Source organism: Trachypithecus francoisi, unplaced genomic scaffold, assembly GCF_009764315.1.
Source record: "Trachypithecus francoisi isolate TF-2019V2 unplaced genomic scaffold, Tfra_2.0 Lachesis_group5, whole genome shotgun sequence".
Lineage (NCBI taxonomy): Eukaryota > Metazoa > Chordata > Mammalia > Primates > Cercopithecidae > Trachypithecus > Trachypithecus francoisi.
In genome coordinates, this window is record NW_022681470.1 from 72707173 (window position 1) to 72731947 (window position 24775).

Below are 24775 nucleotides of genomic sequence, written 5' to 3' on the forward strand. Positions count from 1 at the left end.
ATATTACTTCTCATTTCAGACAACCAGAAAAATATCATTTCTTAGACCTCTATTAAGAAGGAACGCTTTCAAAACAGTCATTTCTTTAAATAATTATAGGATAATAAACAATGGCTTTTCAGCATTTATGACATGTCAGTGATAACCCAGGAGGAAAGGGGTACAGAGGTTGCATTCCAGGGTTACGTCTTCTGGGCTTCCATCCTTTACAGGTGGGTGTCCGTGAATGTGGTGTGTTCCTTAGTCACTGAGCTGAAACCCTTGATGGCGTTCATCAGGTCCTCTTTATCCACATACTGAAAAATAAGCCAATCATCATTGGCTACAATAGTTGCCATCAATAGTATTTGCTATCAGTTTATAATTATATCAATTATATGTAAAAAGTAATAAGTATTAAAGGCTTAACATTTTATTCTCAACACTATGGTGAGGTCTGCAACAGTCCTTGCCTTAAATTTCTCATTGAAAGGATCACATCACATGCACAAATGAACTTTAGACTAATTCAAAATGTGTATCTGGTTTGAGGGTTATATTGTGTCATATTTTAACCTTTCTAAGCCTCAGAAACCTCAGTCTACTCATCTGTAGAGTGGGATATACAGATACACACACACACACACACACACACACACACACAACACACACACACACAGCTAGTTTTTGTATTTTTAGTAGAAACGGGATTTCACCATGTTGGCCAGTCTGTTCTTGAACTCCTGACCTCAGGTGATCCATATATATACACATATATATACACACATATATAAAGATTTAGTTCAAATAGTAAATGGAAGAGCCAGAATGCAAGCTTTTTGTGTTCCATTTCTTCCCACTCTTGTGCTGTATTTTGTATTTATCAAATAGGATTAGTAATGTTGGTTACAATGTTATAATAAAGAGATAACTTGCCAAGTATTGGCACCTTCAAAAGCTTGTACTGAGTCCCGTTGCACATTGCCCATTATTAGTACTGTGAAAAGCAAGCAAAAATGACAATACAGTATAATAGTTACAAATAGGAGTTCTGTAGTCAGATGATGTTTTTAAGAACCCAAACCCATGAAAATAATTGCTAGCTGTGTAATCTCTCATTAAATCACTCACCTCTCTAAACCTCAATTCTTTTTGTAAAAAAATGAGAATGACAATAGAACCTACTTCCTACAGTTTGTGAAGATTAGGTGAAATAATTCATCTGAACTTTCAATGTATTATGTTGAATGTATAGCAATTGTATGTAAAAAAATGTTTTGCATGTAAAAAAATGATCAATTAGCAATTCCTTGTTTCAACCAAATATAATTATCCCTGCCTTTTAAAAACTTCAGATCTGAAATGAAATAATGTAACTGAGATTACAACAACATCAAACAACCTGTAATTTTATCATGCAGATTATATATATGTATATATTACATAATCATTCTGAACAGGCAAGAAGGACTGTACATTTTTTTGTAGTGTTAGGGAACCTGGATCCAGGGAACTCCCTTTATTATTTGCTATTAGTCAAGAAAGGCTTCATGGAAGTCATCAACTTTTCAGTGCAGGAAAAGTGAGGACTCGGAGGAGAAAGACGAGTGTAAATCCAAAAAACAGAAGCAGATGATTGAAAGAAATGGAGGTGGATAATTTTACCCCAGAGGAGTAAACAGAGGAGCTAACTTCCTAGCTGGTTATCTGTTTATTTTCTCACTGGCCCAGTGGAATGGTACTGCAGCAGGCATCTAAGAAGACAGCACAATGAAATTTGATGGTTGGCAAAAATTCTAAGATTTTTGTTATTGCAACCACTCAGAGGCTGATAATAAATATTATATTACGAAGAGATTACCTTTCAAAGAGCCAATTATTTGTACCCACTGGACTGAAATTATGAAAGATGAAGCTTATAAATAGTAACAGCCTCATTTGTCATCATTTCCTAAGTGTTTGGAAAGCAATCATGTTCACCTGTTGATACAAAATATTCTTTTTGCGTCCACCCATACACCATTAGTAAAAGGTGGACATACTAACATTTTTTGTTTTAGTAAAACAAGTGCTTGTACTTTATGCCTTGTTTTAAGCCCATTCCAATGTTTCCAGTCACCTCCTGCTCCAAGTTTATGAAGTATAACTTGCTTGCTGCTTATTTATACATTATTATTATTATTATTATTTGAGACAGAGTCTCACTCTGTTGCCCAGGCTGGAGTGCAATGGTGCAATCTTGGCTCACTGCAACCTTCACTTCCCGGGTTCAAGCAATTCTCCTATCTCAGCCTCCCAAGTAGCTGGGATTACAGGCACGCACCACCATGCCCGGTGAATTTTTGTATTTTTAATAGAGACGGGGTTTCACCATGTTGGCTAGGCAGGTCTCAAATTCCTGTCCTCAGGTGATCTGCCTACCTCAGCCTACCCAAGTGCTGGGATTACAACTGTGAGCCACCATGCCCGACCAATAAGCATCTATTGTATACCAGAAGAACAAGATAAATTTTCTACCCTGCTTATCAAACAATTGTAGTAACGCTAGTAAACCAGTTGTTAAAACCTCACTGGGTAAGTGCTCAGAGGCGAGTGCCATGGGGCTGCATTCGGCGAAGTGCAGGCAGTTCCATACCAGTATTTTTCTGGGATATTTAGCAAAGGCCCCGTATGAGGAAACCAACTCACCAGTCCACTGTTGTGGCCCATGATGGCTTCCCACAGCGAGTCGTCCATCAAGACTTTCTTGTCTTGAACATCCATGAGCTGGCTGACACTGCGGTGGAGAGAACCCTGGGAGTAGGTTAGGCCGGTTTGGCTTTGGCTTGGGATGCGCAGGACACATGCGCTCCGGTTGCTGCGAATACTCACGGGTGTCCCAGACCGGGGAATTTTAGTATCGGCTAATCCCTGAGAAGGAAGTTGCTGTGAGTGATTCACATATAAGGAATATGGGCTTGAAATATGACAGAGGATTGTGGCTCACACATTGTCAGTGAAGGGAACGACTGTCTCCTGACAATTGTCACTTTGTCAATGAAGGGAACACCTGTCACCCACAGAATTTAGCAGCTATGAGCACCCAGAACACTGTGACCCCGGGTTTCTTGGTAAGAATGATGAGATGATGAGCTAATACTCAAGTTAGGTGGCCAGTGTTTTTGGCACCTACAGAGTTCATGCACTGGTGCTCTGGCTGTTGTTCCCTGTGGGGCAAGGGCTTTCTGCATTGCAAAGTGGTGGGGCAAGGCAGACAGATGGTGGGTGAACAAGGTATCTTCTTCATACATGTCAGCATAGAGCTTCCCTCTTGAGAACACCTCTCCCCCAAAGCAGCCAAAGATAGCAATATTATGTTGGTCCACTATGTGAACTCCGTTTGTCTTTCACTTTAAAAGTCCTGGATTTGTGTAGGGAAATTGACTCCTCCCTCCCTCCCTCATTTCTCATTCCATATTCCTCCCTTTGTTTTAGGATTCCAGTCTCCAAATTAAATCAGGTCTGATATTAACATTAACATCAGAAAGACAAAGTCACTCCATAATTGAGACCTAGAATGTGCCGTAAGATAAAATCTAGCTGCTCTAAATATCTGAGGGCTCTGATTTAGCGGATCCAATCAATGAAATGTTTCTGCTTTTTCTTTCTTTCTTTTTTTTTTTTTAATAGAGTTTTCACTCATGTTGTTCAGCTTTCCAAGGAATGGATATATGGAAGTCATTGATGATCTGTTCCTGTTTTTTCACTGTGCAGTCAACACACCATGCAAAAGATCACGCATTCATGCAGCACACAGAGGTACCTCAAAGTGCATGGTGTAACTTTTTAGGGTGACATTGCTTGACACATCAGATATATCAGCCACAGAGTCAAACTGAGAACAAATGGCAACATCAGTCCATGTTTGGAACAGTTTTAAACACATTCTTTGCATTTTTTCAACAACAGCATTGTCATACCCATATGTAATACTGCTCTGATGTATGTGTGTGTGTATATATATATAGCCTATGATATACACATGCATATATGTATATGTGTGTGTGTATGTGTGTGTATATATATATACATATATATATATATATAGAGAGAGAGAGAGAGAGAGAGAGAGAGAGAGAAACTGGGGTTTTGCAACTAAAACCTCATAGTGAAGCCGGGAGTGGTGTCTCATGCCTGTAATCCCAGCACTTTGGGAGGCCGAGGCGGGTGGATCATTTGAGGTCAGGATTTCTAGACCAACCTGGCCAACATGGTGAAACCCCATTTCTACTAAAAATACAAAAATTAGCTGGGCATGGTGGTGGGCGCCTGTAGTCCCACCTACTCAGGAGGCTGAGGCAGGAGAATCGCTTGAATCCAGTAGGCGGAGGTTGCAGTGAGCAGAGATTGAGCCACTGCATTCCAGTCTGGATGACAGAAAAAGAGTCTGTCTCAAAAAACAAAGAAATAATAATAATAATAAAAACCCTTGATGAGTGGAAATTAATTGATTAGTTTCTAAGGTAAGTACCACTGCCATTATTTGTTTAGTATTGCAGAGAATGAAAGGATCTTCAAACCAGTAATTAAATAACAAGCAAAACTTGAGCTTAAACTTAGCTGTATTGTATACTGTGTGGTCTTGAAAAAATGTTGATGAAATACAAAAGACACTCTCATTCCCTGGCACCTCTGCCTATTTCTCTCCATTCAAAGTATAGCCTAAAATCCTTTTGCCAGTTTGGGACTGATGTTCAAAGGATATCTTACCTGTTCACAAGACATGGGATGCTTGGAAGAGGGTCACGCCAGCACTGAAACCAGAGCTTGTCAAATGAGGGGGAGAAGTGTTTGTGTGTGTGTGTGTGTGTGTGTGTGTGTGTGTGTGCTGCAGGGGCATAGCTCATTGACCTACTCAAGTGAAAAGACAGTCAATCTGGAAAACTGAGCAGGTAAATCTGGCTTGTTCCTATTCAGATTCTTCCCCTTGAGTGGATTCTTTCCCATCTGAGTAGATGAGGAGCCCACGGTCACCAACGAGGACTTCATTTTGCTCTACTAATGCAAATTGTACTCTTTTTAGTTTGGCTAATTTTTGACAATGTCTCTCATGGTCTCCAACTTTGTGAGAGCAGTTTGGTTTCAAAATATTTTTAAAAAGCCACAGAAGAAGACTTGCAAGTACACTCTGTCAATTGAATAGGATTAAATTATGATTCAACAGGCTCAGGGGAATTCCACCCGGTGCCCTGGCATACCCCAGATTTCACTTCTACTGAGACCTGCCTGCAATGAATGGCCTCCCTGCTCAGGATGAGCCAGTTCCCTGAGACCAGAGCCCTGGCAGTCACCCAGTCCCTCCATGCTTTCCCATCCTCACACCTGACTCAGTTTTGGCCATCCAGTGAAAGAATCAGTTGGGTGCCACTGTATATTTCCCTGATGGTAAAGGGTGTGCAGGAACAAGGTGTTTACATTCTTTTGTCTGCTTTTCCCAGCTGAAGCCTACGTCTGTCCGCAGAGGTGGCTTAGCCTGTGTGGTGTCAGGACTGCAAGGTCTAACCAGCCCCCTCCCCCCACCTGTTTCTACTCGTTATCAAACAGTGCACACTGCATACAGGATTTGTATTATATTATTATTTCATTTTCAGCTGTTCTCAAATTTTGCATTAGACTTTTTTTTTTTTTTTTTTTTTTTTTTTTTTGTCTGTCTGTCACCCAGGCTGGAGTAGAGTGGTGCGATCTCGGCTCACTGCAAGCTCCACCTCCTGGGTTCACGCCATTATCCTGCCTCAGCCTCCTGAGTAGCTGGGACTACAGGCATCCGCCACCACACCTGGCTAATTTTTTGTATTTTTAGTAGAGACGGGGTTTCATCTGTGTTAGCCAGGATGGTCTCGATCTCCTGACCTCGTGATCTGCCCACCTCAGCCTCCCAAAGTGCTGGGATTACAGGCGTGAGCCACCGCGCCCAGCCCAGACTTCTTGCGGTTCCAGTTAAAATGGCAGCTTATTGAGTTTCTCCCTCAGAACTTCAGGTCCTGCTCCTCCTATGTGATGCTGATGCAGACAGTTCATGGTCTCATTTTGACAAAACGAAGCTTAACAAGACTAATTAAAACCCTGAGCTATGGGGTTATATCCAGAGTAACATAACATCCCCACAAGAATGAGTGGGAGTGTCTTCTGGTCTCTAAGTTAACCAAGTAAGGAAGACAGTGTTCCTCCTCATGGAGGATTCTGACACAGAGGTGCCTACCTGTAGGGACTGGGTCGAAGGACAGGATAACGTATCACTGAAATGAGTTCTGGACACTGCTGGTATGTGGGTATGCTTTCCTGTAACCACACCTCACATTATACAGTAGACGTGCCCAGCAGTGCTTGGGAACTTTCCTTTCACTACGCTGTGCACTCCACAGACCCCAGGTTCGATTTAGCTCATCTCGCAGGCTAAACAGATCTCTCCTGCCTTCTTCTCTCTTCCACTGCCTTCCTCCAGCAGCAGTGCACCTTCGAAGAACATGGGCTCCTTAAAGAAAGTTATTCTTTAACAAGGAAAAATTTTGAAGTATCTGCTCTTCAGTGAGAATCTCGTAATGACTATTCACTGAACAGGAGCAAACGGCCCATGGTTCGAAATGGTCACTTGACATTCATTCATTCAACAAACATTCATGGAGTGCCTATGATATGCCAGGCACTGTTCTGGGTGCTGGGGCACATGCAACAGGAAGAGGCCTACAAGATCTTTGATCTTGGGAGCTTACATTCTATTTCAGGAGTCAGACAAACATATCTAATTTAGTGTTATGTGATAAATCCTATGGAAAAGAAAAGAAGTGGGTTAAGGGGCTAGGAAATTTTCCATAGAATGGGAGATGACGTTTGTGCAGAGATGTGAGTGAAGCAAGAGTGTGAGTCACCCAAGGAGTCGCAGCAGCAATGGCCCTGTGCTTAGAGCTTGTCTGATGGGCTGAGGGAGGAAGGAGGCTCTGAGGAGGATCAGTGAGAAGAGGAGTGGGACAGATGTGACTAGAGAGACAGCCAAGGCCCCAGTGGTGTTGACCAGTGCCTTCTTTGCTTCTCCACCACCACATCATCGTCCTATTGCTACGTCCCACACCAGCCACAAACCACGGACCTCAGGGGGCCCACTGCCCTTTTGTGCCTCCAGCACTCCTGCTACTTAGGTCTGATCCAGCCATGTTGGGGCTTAACCAGTGATCATTCATCACTGAGTGCTGGAAAAGTGAAGAGGTCTGAAGGCAGACAATGCTGCTGCGTTCACTCCCCGCTATTTTTTTTTAATGTTGAACTGTAAGCAGCTTGACCAGGCTTCTGTGCTTAATTTTGGTACTGCCAAGGGTAGCCACTAGCTAATACAGAACCTTAGTGCAAACTGGAAAAAAAGGCACCTCTTCAGAAAGATGTAGCCCTGTGGGCGCACAGCTTTGGGGAATAGATGGGTACCTGGTGAGGATTAGAAAACGCAGCCTTTCCTCCTCCAGGTAGACATAGCCCTACAGCAGAGTGCACCATGGAATTAAATCACCTTTTACTCTTCAATGAGTGCTCTGGGCAATGACTGTCCTGCACTACTAAGTGTTGGGGCCCTCTCCCACTAGACCTTTACTGGACCTCCTATTTTGGGAGTGAGTGGTCTAGAGCTAAGAGGAGCCATCCATCCCCTGTGGCACAGGGTGTCAGGACCACAGGACAGACTGAGCACCGCTAACACTTTAGTCCCTCCCTCCCCATCTCCCCCTTTTTATGCCCATTCCCCCCCAACCAAATTACACAGCAATACAACCTATAATTTCCCCAGGTAATCTCAACATACAACTCTTCTTCACCAGGCCCTGGCTTACAATTACAGGGCAGAAATACTCATCCCTAGTTACACATTAAAATCACTTTTGGAGTGAAGAAAAGAACACCGATCTTCAGGCCCTACTCAAGACAAAGGAAATGAGAATTTCTTGGATGAAGTCCAGGCAGTGATATTTTTTAAAGCTTTCCAGGTGATTCTAATGTACAGCCAAAGTTGAGACAGCTGTTCTAGGGTTAGTCTCTCTTGGTCCCCACACTTAGTGAAACATAACTTACATCTGGTTCCTTGTTACTATGGCTATGACACATTTTTCTCAGAAGGAAAACAAGCATTCTAGTCCAGTGATAGGGAAATTAGGGAAATGGGGCCACACTTCTACAGACATACCATATGGTTTTCCCCAGGTAGGTAAACATTCAATGGAGACATCCTCTTTTGAAGAGGTACCAAGGGAGGTCTTTCTCTGATATATGGCTCTTTATGGATTTTTCTTTGTAGTATCAGTGACAGAAAAATGGCCAACAAGATCAAGCCCAGAATCGCCATTAACACTATGAACCACAGCTCGCTGTAGAACTCTGTGCTTTTGCTCTGCGATCCCTTCTTTTCTCCAGGTGTTGTTAGGACCAAGCCTGCAAAACCCAGAGAAAGAAAGGGGAAGTGTTATTTCAGAAAGCAATTTTGTCATCTCTGGCCCTGCTGTTTGATAGTAAATTAGAGAGGAGTTGAAAGCAGTTTGTCTCTTGGTGCTTGTTTGCACTTGTGTGCAGGCTGGGGTAATGGTTCAGTGGGTTGCTGGGTTATAACGAGATGCTTACAGCCCTTGAGAGGCCTTGCTGACACTTCTGGCTCTGCTGCTCAGGTTGGAAATCACCACTGCCTTGGCAAATCCCTGGGAAAGATGGGAGTGTGGGGAGCAATTTTTAAAAGGGGTTACCAAAGTAACCTTGAGGGTCACCTGTTTCATAACTGTGTGCCTTGGGAGCAAAGTCCTTGCTTGGGTTCTCATGAGGGACTGGGACCCTTACTATTATTGCTGCAGAGTCACAAACAAAATCACTGCTTGGAGATCTGAGGTGTCCTTGTTTCATGTAACAGTCCCATTACTGACATTTTGTGTAAACTGGATTTTGAAGCATCAGATTCCATTTTCCATTATGATATTAACAGCCTGTGTTTTCTTCTATGTTGTCTTTACATGGCCTCTCTGTTAAAGAGCAAAAGCTCTGCAAACCGTCACCCGAATGCACTGGGAAAGCTTCCTATGGAAAGAAATCTTTTAGCACTGGGGCCACTTACCTTTGCTTGGTGTTCACACATTGAGAGTTCAGTTGATTTGAGTCTCTGCACATGAGGTTAGTATTAATAAAAGTAGCTCATGTTTAGCAATAATGTACCTGGTGCCAGGCCCTATGCTTAGGTCTTTACAGGGATGAAGGGCAGGCAGGATTATTATTATTATTATTCTTTTATTTATTTATTTATTTATTTATTGAGATGAAATCTTGCTCTGTCACCCAGGTTGGAATGCAGTGGCGTGATCTCGGCTCACTGCAACCTTTGCCTCTTGGGTTCAAGTGATTCTCCTGCCTCAGCCTCCCAAGTAGCTGGGATTATTGGTGCACACCACCATGCCCAGCTAACTTTTGTATTTGTAGTAGAGATGGGCTTTCACTATGTTGGCCAGGATGGTCTCAATCTCCTGACCTCGTGATCCACCCATCTTGGCCTTCCAACATGTTGGGATTACAGGCACGAGCCACCGCGCCCAGCCAGGCAGGTTTATTAAGTCTTGTGGGGAAGATAGGAGAGAGGCTGACAAGGATCAGAGCAGGACAGTCAAAGGCAGTGAAATTATGTTGTCAGTTTGGGAAGCTAAGCAGGGGTGTGGCGGGGTGGGGGTGGGGTGACCAGAGATCTGCTCCCATCTAGCCACTGCTGGAGCCAGCACAGAAACCTGTGGATCCAATGCAGTGGCCACACAGGCTGGTGTGGAGCTGTGAGTGAGAGAACTGCTCATCTAAATCTAATACCTACAGCCAGGTCAGAAAAACAAATAGACCCAACTGCAAAGCCTACTCACTCACTGGACAAATCTCCCCATTTTCAGCTCCCTTAGAACTTTGTGGGCCTGCCTGGTACTTCACACTCACACTCCCAGGGAAATACTTAAAGGAAAAAGTTCAGAACTGGGGTGAAAATATTAAAGGCAGGAAGAGAAAGTGGCTAAAACTAAACTTTGTCAACCCTAACTCTGCTGCCGATCAGCTCTGTGATTAAATACTGGACTCTGACCTTTGCTTGCCATCTCTAAAATAAAGGGTTGAATCAACACTCCAATCAAGCTCCAGCAGGTCGAAATTCCCCTAATTAGGAACCAACGTGTGTCATTTGATTAAAAACAAACCAGCCTAGGTGGCACACTAAAAGAGTTGTCTCCTCTGTATGTGGCACAGAGAGGAAAAAACTCTTTGGCTGTAACTCCAGAAACGGATCTGATGGGCCCAGTGGGCGCCTTCCTCCACAGCCCGTAGGGGAAGGGAGGGCAGCCTGCCCGAGGGGAGTCTCAAAAGAGAAATAGCCCTTAGAACAGTCAGAGGAAAATGAGGTCTCTGCCACTCTCCTGCTTGGAGGCTGCCTCCAGGCAAGGGAACAGGAGTGTTTTTCAAAGTTACACCATGAAAATTAGAACTGACCACGGATATTAGTTGGGCAGCACATCTTGGAATCTGCCAGAGCGTTGCGCAATCCTCAGAGTTCCCTCCCTCTGCTCTGCCCAGAGCCTGGCCTCCAGACACAATGGAAACCCTCAATTCTTGTTCATGAGCCAACCAGGGATTTCTCCTTTTTATGAAGACCTCGAGATCAGGATGGTGTCCCTTTATCCCTGCCCTTCTGTCTTTTCAAAGTACCCCTTCACCTCAAGAGACTCCACCCGTGCATCACATGGGAGGTTCACTGTCAGGGGTTGAAACTCTGGTGACTGGGCCTCAGATCCAAAGAAAAACGGAAACCACAGCCAGTGTCAGAGTAAATCCCTCTCTGTTGATGGCCTGCCTTCAGGAACAACACACTTCCTATTCACCAAGGAAACTAGACTGGCAGGGCTTAGAAGGTGAGCAACCTTGGTTTTCCGGCATCACTCAGTACATGGTCCTGAGCCCTGTGTCAGAATCACTGGGCAGGAAAGAGCAGATTCTGAGCCTCCTTGAGTCTGAATCTCTGCCAGAGGCCCAGGAAACTATAATAAACAAGCACACTGGGGTGATTCTTACGTGTACTTAACTTGGCAAACCATTGCAAAGAAAAGGTCCCAGGCCAGAAGTCAATAGAAAATCCATGTTGGTGTTCTCATCCCAGTAACAAGCTAGCAGAGCATTCCTGGATAAATTGCTGTGTCCCTTAGATCTCCACTTGTCCACTTGGGGAAATACTGGAGTTGCTAACAGAATACCAAATGAGGTCTGTTCTATCCTACCACTGCTATTAACTGAAATAAGCCATATGAGGGGAATTAAGTGTTGTAGGAAATTTTATATGACATCCAGACATGTAAAGTTTGGAAACATAGAATAATATGTTATTTTTACAAATTGAAACTATCTTCGACGATAATATATGTTTTATTGTGTTTCAGAAATTTTGGACACTTTTATTTTTCAAAAAAACCTTATATATAAATGCAAATTTGATATGTCATTAATTACTGGAATTTAAAATAGGATATCAATTCCAAATCTGTTTTAATGGAAAAGATTTGGCATTTCTCTAATTTGCTTTTATAAAGTATCACAAATGTTAAATTCAGAGACTATGAGTGAAACTGAATTTAAAAGATGCTCCTTAAAAATTAAAATTGTATCCCTTGAGCTAAATTACTTGATATCAACAGTCAATCATACTCTTTTATGGAGGATAAAAGACACTTTTCAAATTTATCATTCTAGGCTTTGAATCCAGAATATTAACATTATCATCAACATGAATTGGCTGAATATTTTCTTTCTTCTTCTGATCTCTCCTCTAACTTCCTCTGTAAATCACCTTTATGTACATGAAGTCATACAATACTTTATTGACAGGGCTTGTGGTTAGGAGAAAAATTTAGTTGGAGCTCTCTGGTCTTTTCCATATTTACAGTTCAATGTTTGGCATTTTAAGAGTATATTTAAGAGTATATTCAGGTGTGGTGGCTCACGCCTGTAATGCCAACACTTTGGGAGGCCAAGGTGGGTGGATCACTTGTGATCAAGAGTTCGAGACCTCCCTGGCTGACACAGTGAAACCCCATCTCTACTGTAAATACAAAAATCAGCCAGGCATGGCTCGGGAGGCAGGATAATCACTTGAACCTGGAGCTGGAGGCTGCAGTGAGCTAAGATTGCACCACTGCACTCCAGCCTGGGCAACAGAGTAAGACTCTGTCCAAAAAAAAAAAAAAAAAGTATGTTGTTACTCCTTGCCTAATGTAAGTTCCATGAGGACTTTTTAAAAAATTTCTGGCTGGGCATGGTGGCTCATATCTGTAATCCCAGCACTTTGGGAGGCTGAGGCGGGTGGATCACAAGGTCAGGAGATTGAGACCAGCCTGGCTAACACAGTGAAACCCCATCTCTACTAAAAATACAAAAAATTAGCTGGGTGTGGTGGTGCGTGCCTTATCCCAGCTACTTGGGAGGCTGAGGCAGGAGAATTGCTTGAACCCGGGAGGTGGAGGTTGCAGTGAGCCGAGATAGCACCACTGCACTCCAGCCTGAGTGACTGAGCAAGACTCTGTCTCAAAAAAAAAAGAAAAAAAAAATCTCTGACAACACTTGGCACAATTTCTTCTGTATAGTCGGTGCTAATACATACATAGTCGGTGCTAAGACCCCAAGTATGTATAAACAAACATATGTGTGTTTCTTGAGGAAAATGAATAGGTGTTACACCAAGTATAATACGAGTTGTTTACCAAGTCCAGTAGAGGTATCATATTGGATCAATGGTGTCTTAACACTTCCTTCATCAGTCGTGCAGATGACCTGGAAAAAGAAGGCTAGACAAAAGGAAGAATTGGTAAATGACTTGTTCATTCAACACCTACAAATAGGGCACATGCTTTTAAAAGAGCAATGCATCATAGCATGAAAAAGAGGATTTCAGAGCAAGTTAGAACGTTTTATATAATATTCAAAATTATTTCTAATTTTAAAATGCTCAAGAAAAAAAGCTATCATTAGTGTAATAATAGCCTATCCATAAGTAATAGAGCTAAGAAAAATTAGAGCTTATACAGCAAAGGAAAAGAATAACAGAGGAGTAAAGGATATACACAAAGCGCATCTTATTCTGCACACGGTTTAAACCCTTCCTTTGAAATTTACAGGTGTACTTTCCACTAAATGACCTAGAGTTTCTTACTGAACAGGAGAGCTCAAAAGGGATCCTAGAAATCACATGGTCTAAATTGCTCTTTCAGTGGCCAAGAACCTGAGGGAAGTGACCCGTGCAAGGTTACACAGATGGTTAGAGGCCTGGCCAGGTAGAACCTGTGTCTGCCAACCATCAGGCCACCTTTCCTTCCCAATGAGCTGCCCAGGTGACCATGAATGGTAACTATGAACATGCGTAGCTGAATCTTTGTAAAAATTTTATTAAGTTTCTATGAGTATACATGCAATGCTGGAGCTCACTGTTTACCTCTACCTTACACCAAGATAAAATACTCATTAATCACTACATTGTATAGTGAGCATTGGTCCTGTGAGCGTGCTGATCACTAGAAAATACTTAGTGCCTTGTAAAGCATTTTCTTAATTCAATTTAAAAACAAGGCGAAGAGAAAAGGGATGTGTAAGTAAACAGGAAGAAGGAACTCCATCTTAGAGGGACAAGATGGTTCTTTCAGGGGCTGATATCAAGGAAGGTGAAGGAAACCCCTTACTCAGATCCTTATGAGTTGGAGATAGTTATTTCCTGATAGGGCTCTGTTTGGAGACTGGAGATACAGCAAGAAAATCTATGAAGTCGCTAGAAGTGTATTATTTTAGGATAGTCATTGACTATGTATGGGTGCTATTTCTTTTGTGACCCCAGCTTGCCCTTCAGTCTTATCCCTTCCTGGGGACCCTCCAGTCCTGTGGAGGCAGCACTCTCCCCTTGAACCACATTATAACTGCAGTGCTGTCAAGCTGCAAATGGGAAGGAAAGAAAGCCTTATTTATCCTAAGCGGTAACTTTTCCACAAGAAGTGGACACTTAAACCAGGATGTTTTAATGGTGAGCATCTGCTGGTCAGCTTTCAGATTTAACATCCCGTAAAGCTGGGGAACAGAGCGCCTTCCACACTAAGAAACAGCAGTCAGAAACTCACTTTTGTCCGCCGTTCTCGGTATGCAGAGGGTGGTGTCGAAGCCGCTGTACACGCGTCGCCCTCCATCGGTTAACACGTACTCTTTCAGTGGGCCGTTCAGGAAGAAAGTGCCACTCCAGTTCACACACACCACAGACAAATTGCTGTCCACCGAAAATGGGGCCCGGTACTGAGGCACTGTGGGGAGAAAGTTGTAGGTTCTAAAAAGGGTAACCTCTTTGAAGGGGTGCAGGTGTGCGCTTTAAAAAAAAAAGTATGAGCAAAACCAAACCAAACCAATCCAAAAAAAAGAAAGAAGACCAACATTGTTAGAATCCTTCACTTTTTCCTCAATGTTACAAAACAACCAGTATCGGGGTGAAAAGAAAACCAATGGGAACATGTGTGAAATGCTTTCTCAGCAACTTTATGCCTGCTTTAAAAAAAAATCGATATAGAGTGATGTTTTATAAATAAAACTATTAACATACAATGGATCTGCTCACCAACATAACCCTGGAGCTCATATTTTGTTGCATTTTCCCTCTTTTTAACAGGTAAAGTATCCTTAACACTATTAACTACAGTAGATAGCTATTTTTCATATCAAATCAATATTTATTGCCACAAAGCCCCAAGGACTAGATGAAGTTAATATATTTTTTTCTCCAAACCAAACTGCTTAGATGGTGAATTATGTCCTTTTGGCACCCATTTATTGTTAAAGCTTTTTTTCAAACCGTTAGTTTGTTTTCTGAGATAGTTAAAAAGCCTTGCAAACAGCAATTCAAGTATAATAATTCATTGCCCTGACTCATCAATCAATAGCATAGTACATTAGTATATAATCAAGCTTAGGTCTCCTAAGTATTATATCACATATAGAAGCAACTTTGTGTGCATTTCACAGGCACAGTCTCTTTTGATTTTTCAGCTCCTTACTAAAACAAAAAGAAAATCCTTAACTGGGGCTCATCTTCTAAATTAATAATTTTTGTGGAAACAAATGAAGGGATACCATATCATCTTGTCAAGTCAGAAGAGATTTATTTCATGAGATCTTGTTTTCTACAAAATAATCAATATATTTGTAAAAACATTAAGATTCACCTACATACCAAATTGGCTTTTAAGAAAAGAAAGGAGTGAGTAGTGAGAAATTGAATGTGATTCTTTTTCTTTAAAAAACAATCCATCTATTTCTGATGTTAGGAAATATAACAAAAGAAGGAATAATTATGCTTTTGTAATTATAACATTCAACCATAAAGACATAGTTGATTGTTATCTTTCAAAATAAGATATTTTCATAAAGCCATAAGAAAAATTTTCTGCAAACACCAAAACAAGAGTTATCAAGCCCTCTTTAAATCTCAATGCTTTTCCAACATTAATTCTGCCTAATATCACAAGGAATCCTCTATTGTTACTTGTCTATGACTTCTCTCTATCACCTTAGTTCAGTAGATTTTCACTTTTTCCCTATATCATAACAGCACAAATAAAGAAACGACTTGTAACTAGCAAGAACATAGAAATATAGGAGTCTTATTTGTCCTGTAGGATTTGGAGACCTTCCTGAGGAAAAAGAGTAAGCAATTAAAATAATTGAGAATAATGAGTTTACGAATCCTCCCCAAGGAAGACTGAAAAAGTGATAAGAACCACTATGCTCCTAGCTTTTGACATACTTTATCTCATTTAATCCTCAAAATAATCCTGTAAGGATTGATTCCTAATTTTTGAGGTGAGAAAACTCAGGTTCAGAGAGGTCAAATATCTTGCTCTATGTCAGTGGCTGGTAGGAGACCAAGGAGCTGAACCTAGGCTTGCTTAAACTAAGGCCCATACTACTTTGTTAAAATCGGTACACATTTGTTGAAAGGAACAGAATTTACTGGTTCACCCTGTGGGTGCTTTCCAGTGGTGTGCTGAAGCTCAGGAATTTCGCAAGTTGTTGTTAAATCTGGCCACTACTAAAAATTAAATTATATAAACAAATAATTATATTCAAACAAAGGTTATAAATACTCCAAATTCATAACTTTTTAATTGTTTCACTGCGTTTTACTACTGTCTGTGTGCCTGAGGTCATTTACATCCACTCTATCTGACTGGTGGAAATATTATATAATTATAAGCTACTACTCATCCCTTCCCAACCCTGTTCAGTGCCGTTGTGTTGGTCACTTGAAAGCAGTAATGGGGGTATTCACACAATGGAAACTGACAAGCACTTCAAATCAGGCCATTTGTCCCTCAAGCAGGCCAGCTGTTAAACATTTATATCTCACCTCTCTCTCCACTGAAGGGGGATTCAAGCAGAGGGGGCTGCAGGTGTTGTTAGGCTTCATCTCCAGACCCTTTGCTGAATGTGCATGTGATCACATTTATATAAAACTGCATATTCTATTTCTAAATTATTATGATTATTATTTTGAGATGCACTCTTGCTCTGTTGCCCAGGCTAGACTGCAGTGGCGCTATCTCGGCTCAGTGCAACCTCTGCCTCCCAAGTTCAAGTGATTCTCGTGCCTCGTTCTCCCAAGTAGCTGGGACTATAGGTGTGTGCAACCACATCTGGCTAATTTTTTTGGATTTTTAGTAGAGATGGGTTTCACTATGTTGGCCAGGCTGGTCTCGAACTCCTCACGTTCAGTGATCTGCCCACCTCTGCCTCCCAAATTGCTGGGATTACAGGCATGAGACACCACACTCAGCCCCAAATTATTTTCTGGTTTGTATTATCTGGTGCAGATTTTCCTGCTCCCAGTGTTTATAATGAGTTAAAAGTAATATAAATGGTATTTTAGAACCCATATCATAGTCATTTCTTGTGTTTTTCCATATCTATTGACCCAGTAGTGGGTTAAGGGAACCTTTTCTCCTATTGTACTAGTCCAGCTGCTTCTCCAATATGAAAAAAACATAAAGAAAGGAAATCTTTTTTTTTTTTTTCTCTCAGAGATAAAGTCTTACTCTGTTGCCCAGGTTGGAGTGCAGTGACATGATCAAAGCTCGATGCAGCCTTGACCTCCAGGGCTCAAGCAATCCTCCCCCCCTCAGTCTTCTTAGTAGCTGGGACTACAGGTGCATGTCACCATACCTGGCTATTAAAAAAAAAATTTTTTTGTAGAGGTGGGAGTCTTGATATGTTACCCAGGCTGGTCTTGAACTCTTAGCCTCAAGCAATCCTCCCACATTGGCCTCCCAAAGCTCTGGGATTACAAGCATGAGCCAGCATGCCTGGCCACAGGAAGAAAATCTTAAATCAGTTCACTTTGTTCTTCCAAGCATAAGAAAAAAAAAAAAATCGGGCCGGGCGCGGTGGCTCAAGCCTGTAATCCCAGCACTTTGGGAGGCCGAGACGGGCGGATCACGAGGTCAGGAGATCCAGACCATCCTGGCGAACACGGTGAAACCCCGTCTCTACTAAAAATACAAAAACTAGCCGGGCGACGTGGCGGGCACCTGTAGTCCCAGCTACTCGGGAGGCTGAGGCAGGAGAATGGCGTAAACCCGGGAGGCAGAGCGTGCAGTGAGCTGAGATCCGGCCACTGCACTCCAGCCTGGGCGACAGAGCGAGACTCCGCCTCAAAAAAAAAAAAAAAAAAAAAAGAAAAAAAAAATCGGCAAAAGCTCAGTTTCATGACTCAGAAGGGCATTGGTTATGAACTACAAAGCTCACCTAGCTGTTCTCTGGTTTTCTGGCCACATCAACAAAAAAACTACAACATTTAGCAAAATTGGCTTCTGGATGTACTATGAAGGAGATTACAAAATCAGACAGCACACATTAAAAATCATTACAGTTTGCTTTGAATATAGTATGAGTGACAAAAATGCTGATTGAGCAGTGTCAACAACAAACACGCAGTGTTAGGAGGAGCACTCACTCATTCATTAAGCAACATTTATTGGAATCTAAGATACTGTGTCCAGTGCTGGAGATGAAAATGGAGAAAGTGAGGACTACAGGAAGCATAGCTTGAAGGGGAAAGTTGCAAGCTCTGTCTGGGGCCTGTCCAATGTAAGCTAGTTATGAGAAATTCAGAGGGAGATGTCTATGAGGAAGTTGGGTGCAGGGGTATACACTTCAAAACAGAGCACTTGGGTAGGAGGTAACCACTGGAGTCTGGCTTTTGGAACCAAAGCCTTGGAACAGGTGACCTCACCTGATGAGGGAGGAGGAAAGGAGGGAGGAGAGAAAGGGCAAGGGGACAAAGTTAAAAGGTTTAGGATTAAGATTTGGGCAGTGGAAGAAGATCAACCAACAAAGTTGACTAAAAATGAAAATCCAAAAAAGTAGAAAAGAAACCAGGAGAGGGTTGCCATGAAAATGAGGGTAAACCACCTTTTAAAAAAGGATGGAAAATTGAAAGTTCAGTTGCATTGAATGCTACTGGAAAGTCAGTGAAGGTGACTCCTGTAGATACATGCCTTCTGGATATATCAATATGGAGGCCAAGGGCAAACTTAGGAAGATATTTTCATCCAGTGCTGAGGAAGTTGAAAAGTAAGTGGAAGAGAGGAAATGCGCAAAGCATCTGCAGACCGTTCCTTAGGAAAGTTTTGCTGTCAGAGAGAGGAGAGCCAGCATCACTGCAGGGGAAGTGGAGCTTGTTTGCTTTAACATTAGAAAGATAGAAGGAACTTGGAATAAAAGTGAGATACACAGAAAGATTAAGGAGACCCACTCGAAGGGAAGGTGAGTAGTGAAGGGGATGAAATTCACTGCACGGGAGGCAGTGAATTTTATCTCAGACGGAAGAAGGACCACTCTTTCCTTGTCACTGACAGCAATGGGGTAAATGCCGATAGGTTTGTCTGCAGGGGGAATAGGAGTAAATTACTGACTGATGACATCTCTTTTCCTGGAGAATTACAAGGCAAGGAGTTCTACATAGAGTAAAGGGAGAAATGGGTGAGCCAGGTTGTGGGCATGTAGGGAGAAAGGGTGAGCTGCAGAAGGAGGTTTGGCAAAGGTGGAGATGGTTTGAAGTCTTGATTACAGAGAGCAGGAAATTAACTGATCAGGGGGAAAGAGTAGTACTGAGACAGCAGCCAAGCTCAGTGATCACGAGTTCAGAGTAATTACTGCACTAACTAGATGTGGAAACTGTCCAGGTTACTTAAGCTCTGGCCTTAGTTGAGGGCCACTTCATTGTCTAACTCCAAGAGCCTCAGTTCAGATCACAGTCTATATGAATGGTATCCTGGAATTGCAGTGCACAGTTCGTAGTCCTGCCTCAGTTTTCTCATCTGTAAATTTGGATAATAATAGTACTTATTTCATAGGCCTGTTGTAATAAGTATTTGTAAAATGCTAAAATTCTACCAGGAACAAACAAGTCCTCTGTAAACGTGATCTGTTACTAACATCCTGCCATGTTGTTGCTCAGACACATTAAGGTCCTTGTGTGAGACATTGGTCTTTTATGAATGCGTAATTCTTGCTTTTAAAATTGGCATAATATTCAATGCCAGATAGAGTATTTTAGGTAAGATGATAATCTGACATAATCTTTCTGGAAAGAAAACACAAAATTAGTATTCAAAGCCTTAAAATATTAAAATATTTGATGTATTAATAGTAAATTCTATTTGTCAAAATTTAATTTAAGAAGATAACCAGACATTCAAAGATCTGTTCACAAAGATTTTTTTCATCATATTTATTAAAGGGAAATTAAAAAACAACCCAAATGCCCCAATTAATTTATATATGGATTATTGTATAGCCATTAAAATTGGTGGCTAAAGAGTTTTTTTAATGCCATGGGAAATGCTAATACAATAATGTCAAACAAAAAGCCGATTATGAAATTTTAGTTATAGTATCTCAGCCACATAGTAAAAATTATGCATAGAAAGGAGATTAAAGGAACTGATTATTCCAAAATATTAGTAGTAGTTGCCTCTGGGTCGGTGGATAATAAGCAGGACCAGCTTTCTTGGCATGTGAACTGTGCTGCTGCACAGGCCTGTGACGCAGAAGAGTCCTGGGCTTAGCGTGACGCTCTACTGTTGCTGTCTTGGAATTCTTAATGATTTTTCAGCAAAGGATTCCATATTTTCATTTTCCACTGGACTCCATAAATTATGTAGTTGGTTCTGATAAGTACTTATTTTATTCTTAATCCTTTTTGTGTTTGCCATTATTAAACAATAAAAGCATATACCTTATAAAATCTAAGTTATAGTCATGTATCTCAAAATGACATTTTGATCAAGACTGCAGAAATGATGGTGGTTCCATAAGATTATAATGGAGCTGCTCTGTACCACCTCTTACTCTTTTAAATTTTTTTGAGATGGAGTCTTGCTCTGTTGCCCAGGCGGGAGTGCAGTGGCATGATCTCGGCTCACTGTAACCTCTGCCTCCAGGGTTAAAGTGATTCTCCTGCCTCAGCCTCCTGAGTAGCTGGAATTACAGGTGTGTGTCACCATGCCTGGCTAATTTTTGTATTTTTAGTAGAGATGGAATTTCACCATGTTGGTCAGGCTAGTCTCGAACTCCTGACCTCGGGTGATTCATCTGCATTGGCCTCCCAAAGTGCTGGGATTACAGGCGTAAGCCACTGCGCCTGTCCCTCTTATCTTTTATATCAGATTTTTTTCTGTACCTTTTCTATGTTTAGCTACACAAATAACCATTGTGTTACAATTGCCTGCAGTATTCAGCACAGTCACATGATTATACAGGTTTGTAGCCTAGGGGCAGAGTAGGCTATAACATGTAGATCTGTGCAAGTACACTCCGATATTTTCATGACACTCACCTAACGATGCATTTCTCAGAACATATTTCCATCGTTAAGCGATGCATGACTGTATTATATAAAAATGTAAGGAAGCCCCCAATTAATTAGTTGATTGCGCTTTTCTTCACTCAGTTGCCCTTTTGCTTTTCCTAATAGTGCTATGTCTCAATGCTTGCTGGACATACTAGAGACTATGCCACGTAATTTACAAAGAAAAGGAGTAGCAAAACTGTTTATAAATATGGTCTATCAGTGTTTGTCCAGTTTCTTTCTTCCTTCCCATTGATCGTTTAACTCCCCTAAATTTGTTTTTACCCTATCCCCATATGAAAATCCTTCCTAAATCTGCCCTAGACTTCCATATTATTAAATCCAGTAGGCATTTTTCCTCAGTAGTCATCCTCATCAATGCTTCAGTAACATTCAGTGTTATTGAGCCCACTCAATCTGTTTTAAAAAGTGGCTTCCCCGATTTTCAGGACAATCTTCTCCTGAATGCCTGCCAATCTCTCTGGCTTATGGTAGCAGCCACTTGTACTCACATTCTTTTTGGGTGGTGAAGTTGATCCACTCGGAAGCTGTGCTGCCCACCTCGTTGTGTGCCACCACTCTCAGTTTGTACGTGGTGTAGGGCTGGAGACCCCCAAGGCTGGCTTTCTGTCCCAGCCCCATGTACTTTGTCTCTATTTGGCTGGGAGTACAGGGGAGGGCTGAGTCAGGAGGGCAAGCCACGTGGAGTTGGAGTTCATAGCTAAAATGAGAATGGATACACAGAGTGAAGATGGGTAATGGAATTAGTTTAACTCTTTCTTTTAAAACTGGTTCTATTTTGTGAGGAGACATTTTGTTTTCATAGACTACAGGCTCTTTAAAACTTCCATTTGCAGAAAACTGCTCTCAGAAACACTTTATGTAATGTTATTGGAAACGAGCAGCAGATGTAACTAGAGAAATGATAAGAGAAGTCACCGTCTACACACACATTGCTGTTTACCCAGCAACTAGCGATCCTTGTTGGTAGATAAGACATTTCCCTCTTTTAAGAGGAGAAACATAAATGGTTCTTCTCTTTTTAGAATAAAGACTTTTTTTTCTAAATGATTTGAGTCAAGTGTCTTCTTTTTTCTTTCAAACAGTGGTTTATGACAATATTTTAAATTAGATCAGGGCAATTCTGATTTAACTGTGGAGGTGTCTTATGTTCCAGTGAAGGCTTGTAGAAGGAATGCTTCCAGAAAACTATTAGGAGGAGGATATTGAATACAAACACATTGCATTGTCTTTTTAATGTAAAGCTTATTTTGTTGTTCTCCTTTCTATCATTAGCTGCTTTTATGCTTTAAATATATCACAGGTAACATTACCACTCAGATCAATTTATTTGTCTACTTTGCTATAGATATCTGTTCAATAAGCAAGTCCTCCCTGGGGAGTGCTGGGTAGCTATACGGGTTTGTAACCTAGGTGTGGAGTAGGTTATACCATGAGTTCATAAGTCTGTACGCATGCCTTGTTAGTTTATTCATCCTTCCGCCTGACCCACTACCTGTCAATGACACCATTGGGGAACATGGGGGGACTCCACTGGAAGGAGGCCGTCCTTGAGGCCAGCGTCTCGATATGTGGAGAGGACAGTCCTGAGGGCGGAGCAGGATGGGTTCTCAGTTCAGCTGTCGGTCCTTTGCTGCAACAGTTGAAGCAGGTGCAGGCCTCTACTCCAATAGAGTAGTTAGTGAAGGCTTGAAGGCCATGGAGAGTCTGCTGGGTGGCCATGCCTTCGGATAGCTGTGGGAGGAAAGAGGCTAGATGAGGCAGTGTCAAACATTAGAGGTGTTTGATGAATGTTATCGGATCCCACCTCCTATGAATGGAGTACCACACCAGGCACTCTGGGAGACGAAACATGGCATTTATCCTCAAAAAATTACCAACCGTGTTAGAGAGGTATGACAAATAGGTGAAAAATTTGATAATGTAACCATTAAATAGAAGTTTGAGGTAGCAGGATGGAAATCACAAGGCATAATATTATCCATTATCTATCACTTTAGAATGGTATTAGAAAATGGCATGGAACAACACACAAAGTGTTGATCAAAGTCTATGACCCTCTGAGTGATGTCTTTTCAAAAAACAAAATCTGTCTTTCAATTATGTGTCTAGCAGCATTCACCAAGGTCCATATTCCGCAAATGGTTACTTGCATGCAATTTCTCCGTCAAAAAATCCTTTTATATCTACATTAAAATCAGGTATAAGTATTGGAGAACTTGAAAATCTCTTCCTCTGAGGGTGTTGGTTTTTACAAAATATCATAGTCTTCTCTCAATCATCTTTGTAGGATTATAAACTTTTTGGTTTATTTTCAGCAAATTTTTAACCTCATTGTGGTTTTAATAAGTACTCTTTGGAACAAGAGTTCAGAAACTGGAAATTAATTTTCATGTTGACAAAAAGAATGTATGATTAAGAAGAGCTGTTAAAAAATGCATACAATGCACTCCAAATATAAATTATTTTAGTTTATTATCATTTTATAAGCATGGATAATCAAGGGTTGATTGTATTTACATCATCTATATTTATTGAATACAAAGCCCTATAGAAAATATGCGGCCGGGCGCGGTGGCTCAAGCCTGTAATCCCAGCACTTTGGGAGGCCGAGGCGGGTGGATCACGAGGTCAGGAGATCGAGACCCTTCTGGCTAACACGCTGAAACCCCGTCTCTACTAAAAATACAAAAAAAAAAAACTAGCCGGGCGAGGCGGCGGGCGCCTGTAGTCCCAGCTACTCTGAGGCTGAGGCGGAAGAATGGCGGGAACCCGGGAGGCGGAGCTTGCAGTGAGCCGAGATCGCGCCACTGCACTCCAGCCTGGGCGACACAGCGAGACTCCGTCTTAAAAAAAAAAAAAAAAAAAAAAATGCTAATATTCCTTTAACATTCAATCCAAGCCTCCCTGTATCTAAGTTATCTGTTGAAATTGTGTTTCAATACCTGACACTGTGGTCTCAGAGGAATTCTCCACACTTGCCCAAATTGTTCCCTAAATTGATCTAAATAATTTATAGTGTAATACCAGGACCTGCACAATCTCTATACAATGTTTGTGTGAACAAAGTATTATAATCTCCACTTATTCATGAGAAACTTGAGAGTGACACAAGCTATACCACAGAGACAAGGGTCTTCATCCTGCTGGCTGCTGGTCTCTTCGTTTAAATAATGCAGGAACTGGTCTAGTTGATTCTTAACATCGCCTCCAGGAAGTGGCTTGGCTAACTCACAATGTGAAAGACCCCTGAGCAATCTCTCCTGTCTCCCAATGTGCCTCAAACGTGTTAATGAACAAACAGTGAGTTAGGGCTGTGCTGATGGAGCTGCTCTGCTCTCTCTTCTAAAGGGTTAGAACTTTCTTGAATTCACCAGAGGAATGAGAGTTTTCCATGTGTTATTAGAGATTTGTGCATGTCAAAATAGAGATTCCAAGGATATTCTTTGCTCTATTTTGTCTTTTTCATACTAACATTTACACCACCAATAATTACAATTTGCTGACTTCTTACTATGTGCCACCACTCTGTTAAGTGGTAGATCTGTTTTCTAATTCAATTAAATTAGTTTGATTCTTTCTAAAGTCTTAGTTTCTTATGTTTGTGGAGTCTTTAATACCACCTTTAGCATCTCTCTCCCTAAGAGTTTACATACTTTCTGTATGTTTCCTCAGGGTTCACTTTTTCTTCTCTGAGGGATCTTCGTGCTACTAAGTTCACCATAGGGCAATTCAGAATAGAAGGATAAGAAAGATGGAGAGAAAAATAAAAACATAAACACAAGGGCTCCATGGTAATGATTTTTAAAAGTCAACCAGTCCTGGGTTTTTAGC

General features: G+C 41.5%; 1 protein-coding gene and 1 pseudogene across 1 annotated transcript in view; both read right to left on the reverse strand.

Moving 5' to 3' along the window:
• Window positions 1-144: 144 nt before the first annotated feature.
• USH2A (usherin) overlaps window positions 145-24775 on the reverse strand; it is an 809712-nt gene continuing 785081 nt past the window's right edge. The window contains exons 65-71 of the mRNA XM_033195653.1: window positions 22437-22675; window positions 21433-21641; window positions 14148-14324; window positions 12747-12830; window positions 8180-8424; window positions 2668-2889; window positions 145-296 (exon numbers count right to left, since the gene is read on the reverse strand). Coding sequence (XP_033051544.1) covers window positions 207-296; window positions 2668-2889; window positions 8180-8424; window positions 12747-12830; window positions 14148-14324; window positions 21433-21641; window positions 22437-22675 — 1266 coding nt within the window. The 3' untranslated portion in view covers window positions 145-206. The remainder of the gene's footprint in view (window positions 297-2667; window positions 2890-8179; window positions 8425-12746; window positions 12831-14147; window positions 14325-21432; window positions 21642-22436; window positions 22676-24775) is intronic.
• On the reverse strand, window positions 3629-3700 carry LOC117077025 (annotated as a pseudogene).